Source organism: Rousettus aegyptiacus, unplaced genomic scaffold (assembly GCF_014176215.1).
Source record: "Rousettus aegyptiacus isolate mRouAeg1 unplaced genomic scaffold, mRouAeg1.p scaffold_m13_p_11, whole genome shotgun sequence".
In the NCBI taxonomy this organism is placed as follows: domain Eukaryota; kingdom Metazoa; phylum Chordata; class Mammalia; order Chiroptera; family Pteropodidae; genus Rousettus; species Rousettus aegyptiacus.
In genome coordinates, this window is record NW_023416286.1 from 1,601,936 (window position 1) to 1,607,942 (window position 6,007).

At 47.2% G+C, this 6,007-nt stretch overlaps 1 protein-coding gene across 2 annotated transcripts in view; it reads right to left on the reverse strand.

The window, feature by feature from the left end:
• USP12 (ubiquitin specific peptidase 12) overlaps window positions 1–5,883 on the reverse strand; it is a 68,995-nt gene extending 63,112 nt beyond the window's left edge. The window contains exons 1-2 of one of the 2 annotated variants that reach the window (XM_036228376.1): window positions 5,642–5,883; window positions 4,644–4,730 (exon numbers count right to left, since the gene is read on the reverse strand). In XM_036228376.1, the coding sequence (XP_036084269.1) occupies window positions 4,644–4,707 (64 nt within the window). In that variant the 5' untranslated portion in view covers window positions 4,708–4,730; window positions 5,642–5,883. The remainder of the gene's footprint in view (window positions 1–4,643; window positions 4,731–5,641) is intronic. The other variant, XM_016121910.2, reaches the window with a different exon arrangement.
• Window positions 5,884–6,007: the final 124 nt, after the last annotated feature.

A 6,007-nucleotide genomic window follows, 5' to 3' on the forward strand; every position in this document is an offset into this window, starting at 1 on the left:
TGGGAAACAAGCTGATTTTAACACACACACCGCAACCCAATGACACAGAGTTGTGCTTCTTTTTAAGTATAAAAAATACGGTAAGATTTTCTTCTCAAAGTAGTATTCCCAAGTTATCTAAACTTGTAAAACATATGTGAGAATGTCGCGAATGAGAACATTTTCATTCCTAGACAAAAGGAATAAAATCTCTTCCTACAAACTATTCAAAACGGAAGACAACTACATTCTTAGTTGTTGCATTACAATCTCACTCGTTTAACTTCAAAATAAATTTGAGCTTTCTCGGAGGCACAGACTACTAACAAACCGATGCTTCTCACGATGAAAATGAACCGAAGTAGTACATTTCATAAAACAGATGTCAACTCTGGTCACTGCTGTTTGGTGAGTAACTAACATTAACCAGTGGTACCACGCGGTCCCCCTCGCCGCTCCGAGACGAGCGGACCACTTCAGAAGGATCACGCTCGCGGCCACCTCTGCTACAGACGGATGCAGGGGCCAGGAGCACGTCACAGCCCTGCGAACCAGACACGGTCTGCCCCCCACTTTACAGGAGAGAAACTGCGGCACACGGCAGTGACTGGTCCGAGGTCGTACAGCTAGGGAAATGTGGAATGTCAAAAAAGGGAACCAATTCAAATCTTGTTTCCAAATGGTATTGGAAAAAAAAAAAAAAGTAAAAATGAGTAAATAGCTATGAATTAGCCTGTTAATGCATAAAATGGTGACATCGCTAAATGCTTCTAAAGGAAGGAAAACACATTTACTTTGGGTTGTAACTTTCCATAAATTCGATAACACTCAGAAAACTAGAACACCAGGCATAATTCACATTTAACTATGTCTAACTGCACGGTCCTCATGTTATCTAAAACATGACTAGAGCGCCCCAACTGACATCGATAGTCATTTATAAGATCCGAAAGGATCAGGGAGCATTGAGTTTTAGATGTAGAAGGAAGCAAACGTAAAAGGGATATTACTAAAGAATGCCTAGTCCAATCCTGTTGTTTTACACGAGAAAAATCAACTCAGAAAGTTTGAAGAGACTTTCTCACATAGATCTGAAAGTCAAAATCTGGACCCAAATTTACCTTCTGGTCCAAATGTTCTTTCCAGTATACCATGCTGCACGATACATAAAAAAATACTATATAAAGTTCCTGAAACTGAGCTACTAAAAGAGAAATCAAAACAGAATTAGATTATTTAAATCTGAAAAAGAAAGTTTGTGGAAGGGAATTAATGCTTAAATAATCTCCTGAAATAGTAAGAGTTTCAGGAGAGTTAGAATCAATACAACTGTTAAGGAAGAAAGACCTCGGGAGCCTGGTAACAAGCCTAGAATCAAACCGGACACGTGACAAGGGCTGTCTGAAACTGGCCACGTGGTGGTTCGGGGCAGCGTAGATAATTAACCTACTTTGAGATGTATTATGAAAAGATTAGCCGGAGGGAGAAGGAGAAAACCACGAGGAAGGAGGCGAAGGCACGTGACAAACGACGAATCACTAACATTGCGCCTAACTGAACACGACAGTCAAAACCAAACCTGCTACGCATGTTAAAGGTTTTAAATTCCAACGGTCTTACCTTTGTCTGTGAAAATAAGTGTCTCAGATTAGAATAAATTCACCATCTGTTATAAAATTCCATTTCTACTAACAATGTAACTTTATCCTCTAATATAATCATTAAATAACCCGTCAAGGACTCAGTAGCCTGTCACTGACTTTTCCTGAGTTAACGATCTTGTCACATCATTTTAAAACATTCGACTGTCCAAACTTATCCTGAAATTGTACAAATTTTAAAACAAAACAATCGTTTGTGCGGCAAACAGAACTGTCTAATTTTATCTGGAACGGCAGATCAATTAAGTGTCTTTAAAAAGAAAAAACTATGCTCTGGGAGGTAGTATTTTTTTTCTTACTTAAGTTTCCAGTATCTTTCTTACATGATATTATCCAAACCTTCTATAATAAGAGTATGTGGTTTTTATTGTCCGAAACGTATTTTAACCAAATTCAAAAGATCGGCAGGCTTAAATGAAACTTTTATCACACTTCCTCGTCACAAAGCCTCCTCAAATACATGCTAAACCTTCCTTATCAGCATTTAACCAACGTTTGCTTGATAGGAGACTCCTTATTTTTGAAGTTTTCATCCTTCTTAAACTAACATGTACAGTAAAAACAGCAAAAATTAGTAAAATAGCAACTCACTTTGAATATTCCTATCACTGCAGCACTGTTTTACTAATTAAAAGATTAATAAAAATTAATCGAATAGTTTACTAGTAAAAAATGTCATCCGCCTCATCTCGTGACAGAACAAGGGATTTTATTATTTAATGCAATATCCTGACTACCAGAGAGGTGCTTCCTCCCTGGACGTGTGTGGAGCCCTGAGGAGGGGCTGCACCTGAAGAGAATGATAGTTCTCAGAGAATCAGCAGCTGTGAAAATATCTATGGTGAATTGAAATTTTATTCTGTAATAACATTTACATAATTTTGTTGTTGTTGACGTAAGATACTTGAGCTAATTGGCAATACCTCAATTGGGCTAAGTAACTGTTAACAGTGAATCTTCAGAGATGTCTTATTCTAGATGTATTCACTGTTCTGCTTAGCTGTGAAAATTAGCAAAGTTTGTTTTTCTTAAGTTAGCCTGATTCAAATGAGGGGTTATGTTTAGATTGCAGTGAATAAATTTGCAAAGGTAGCTCTGGAAATGTCTCTTACTATTTGTCCAAGAAAAGATACATTTTCAGTATCACATGCTGCTTATTTTGTCCTTCAGATCAGGGCCTGGCACAGAGAAGCTACCTAATATTTAATATTATACTTAACTATTGCGAAATAATGGGAAAAGTGGCCGAAACATATAGAGAAGCCTGTGTTTTGAAACTGAGGTGGAAGTAACAGAGCAGTTTCCAGGGGCCTACGTCTGGCGAGTGGCAGTGCAGGTCCCGACTGTCCTGGGGAGGCGGGCGTGCTGGTTACAGTCTCTGTGGGGGTCTTCAGCGTCATGAGTGGGGAGAGGGTTGGATCAAGGGGGGCTCCATTGCGGGGGAAGGTGGCAGATCACTGTGGTAGATCCCTGCCTGGCTGCTTGCCCGTCCCCAGTCACAGGGGTGAGAGAGAGAACGTGGTAACAGTGAGGCCAAGGCCACAAGTTAGGCCACAAGTCAGTGGGTCTGACAAGTTTCCCCTGAACAAGCCTGTACCTAGCACAGCACCCTGCGCGGTGGACTTGGAACCGCTTATGGAAGAAGAGTGACGGGTGAAGCTGGCTGTTTGTTTGTTACTGGGTCTCGCAGGTCGCTCAGTCAGGGTGAGGGGGGTGTGTGTGGCCAGAGCCCCCCAGAGAGGAGGAGGAGCCATCCTCCTGTCTGTAGGTCTGTGCTTAACCAAACTCACTTCCCCCAGACACTGACTGGCAGGAGAAATGGAGGACTCTGGGAAACCGTTTTATTGTATGCAGGGGTTAGTGCTCCACCAAAAGACAGATATAAATGACAGTCTTTCCCCTTAAGGCCTGCACCATCTAAAAAGCAGATAAGAGAAAAATATACAAGACAGTACATAAGGCAAGTGCTACTATGTTTCAAAAACTGCAGTGAAGTTACACAGCGGACAGAGGCTGGGGGTGGACAGGGTAAGATCGTAAAAGCAAGGCTGCCTGCTTGACAGACAGGTCTGAACTCCCCCAGCACAAGCAGTGTGCGCACGTGTTCACTGCCTAGCAAAACAGAATCTACAAAGGCACAGAGGTAAATAACTTTGTTCTTCTTGTCAATTTTGTAATTCTCAGGAGGTGGGTTACAGTTTTCTTTCGAGGGTAAGACTGCAGATTACTTGGAGATGTTTAGCATTACTTCGGAAGCACGTCAGAATTTATTCAAGTATAAACACAGACGCAATTTTAACACCACTGCTGGAACCGTCTCATTTGGCCAGGTGCCGGTTGGCGTTTCTGTATTTGCCAACCGCATACACAACTCACATGCAATTAACCCCCAGAGTTGAAGAGCTCTAGAGTCTGACGTTCTTGAGACCAGAATCCCACTGACTCATGTTGGACTTGGCAAGTCTCCGTGCCTTATTTTCCTCATCTGATTATAGCATATATCATACTTATTAACATGTTCATTTGAATGTTGTGCGGACCTCAACTAGAAGGTAAACACTATAAACGCAAGCGGTATTTTGATCACTGCTGTATTCCCAGCACTCCGCACAACCTCTAGCACTTAGTAGGTGCCAAATGTATACCTGATATACTTGAGTGAATGAATGGCTAGTAAAGAGTAACACATCATTCCCGAAGCACTGGACTCTGACAATGAACTACGACCCGACCATCTGAGCAGCTCGGCAATTTGGAAGATTATCACTTTCAGAGACTTAATTATCACATTCCTTCTGAAACAGGATAAGACAATAACTGGCATATATACAAATAATTAATCCAAATCACCCCCGGAAATCATTTGCGCACAGTTCCTTTAATACCAATGCTTCCTAAAATACAAGTTGTGAGGGGGAAAAAAATAACATCTATTTGGGGAAATGGATTCTCCAATGATTCATTCTCCGTTGATTTCTTTCATACTGTAGATTTTAATCCCACCTGATTTCAGCCATTTTTTATACTGTGCATCAGCCTGCAGCATAGAATGTGCTTCTAAAGCCATCTTCTGGGTCTGATTCACCACTCCTTTAAAAAAAAAAAAAGGTACCTAAAATGCACTGCCCTCAAATCATCGAAGATTGATCGCTTGGGGATCTCCTATATGCAGTCGGGTGCATAAAAAGGGCTGGCTAGTCAAAATAGAAGGAAAGATTTCAGAAGTCTTTAATAACATAAGGAACTAGGCCCACGTTGCAAGGAATTAACTTTCTCTGCGATGGCTCGTAATGCTGATCCCTAGATGTAAGCTCATCAAAGAGCGAAGGAAACGAATCCGCCCCAGCGTCTGGAAAACTGCGATCCTGGCCCGGCACGAAAACACCCGAGATTTCCGTGCACCCACGTCCCGCCTCGCTCGGGACCTTGCAACAGGCATCAGCCCTGCGCCCGTAGCGTCTATTTAAAAACCCCAACGCTGAGCCGCGCACGACGACCCTCGCAGCCGGGCCCCGGCCGCACGCAGATGGGCCCGGGGGACTGGAGTAAACAAGCGACATGAAGCGCGAGCTGCGCTCAACGTCAGCGCGGATTCCCGAAGGCGGGACGGCCACCTGGGCACACGCACGGGAAAGCGAAAGCGCGCTCCGCCCGGCGAGAGCACGAACGGGAGACCTGGCCGGGGCACTTTATTTAAAGTTTGCACCTTCGCGCACACACACCCCCTCGGTCCGGGCGCCCGGGGGCGGGGGGGACGCGGGCGAGGCCCGGGACGCGGGGCGCAGAGCGGCGCTTCCGCCCGCTGCGGGCTGCGGGCAGCGGGGGGACCCGCCTTCCCGCCCGCGGACCCCCGGCCCGCCCGGCGCCGCCGCTGGCGTGACCCGGGGCCCCGGGGCGCGGCCAGCGCGCCGCCCGCTCGCCCGCCGCCCGCGCCCGGCCCGGCCGCCGCCGCCCAACCGCCCCCGCCCGGCCGCGGGGCCCGGCGCGGCCGCCGCACCTACCATGGTACAGATGGAGGCGAATTTGGAGACTGTCATTAGGATTTCCATCCGCCCAGCGCCATCTTCCACCCAATCACAGCGGCAGCGGCGGCGGGCGGGGGAGAAGGGGCGCCAGGCCGCCCGCCCTCACCGCACCCGCGGGCGCACGAACGGAGCCTGCTCTGCCGCCGCCGCCGCCGTCGTCGTCGCCGCCGCCGCCTCCGGCACTCCGCGCCTCCGGCCCCAGCCCCGCTCGCCGGCCGCCCGCCCCCGGCTCCTCCCCGGCGCAGGGCGCAGCCGCTGCCTCGGGGCCCGCGCCTGCCCGCGAAGCCGCCCGCCGCACACCCCGCCCAGCGCGCTGCGAAGCGGGCTCCAGCGAGGCCCTAA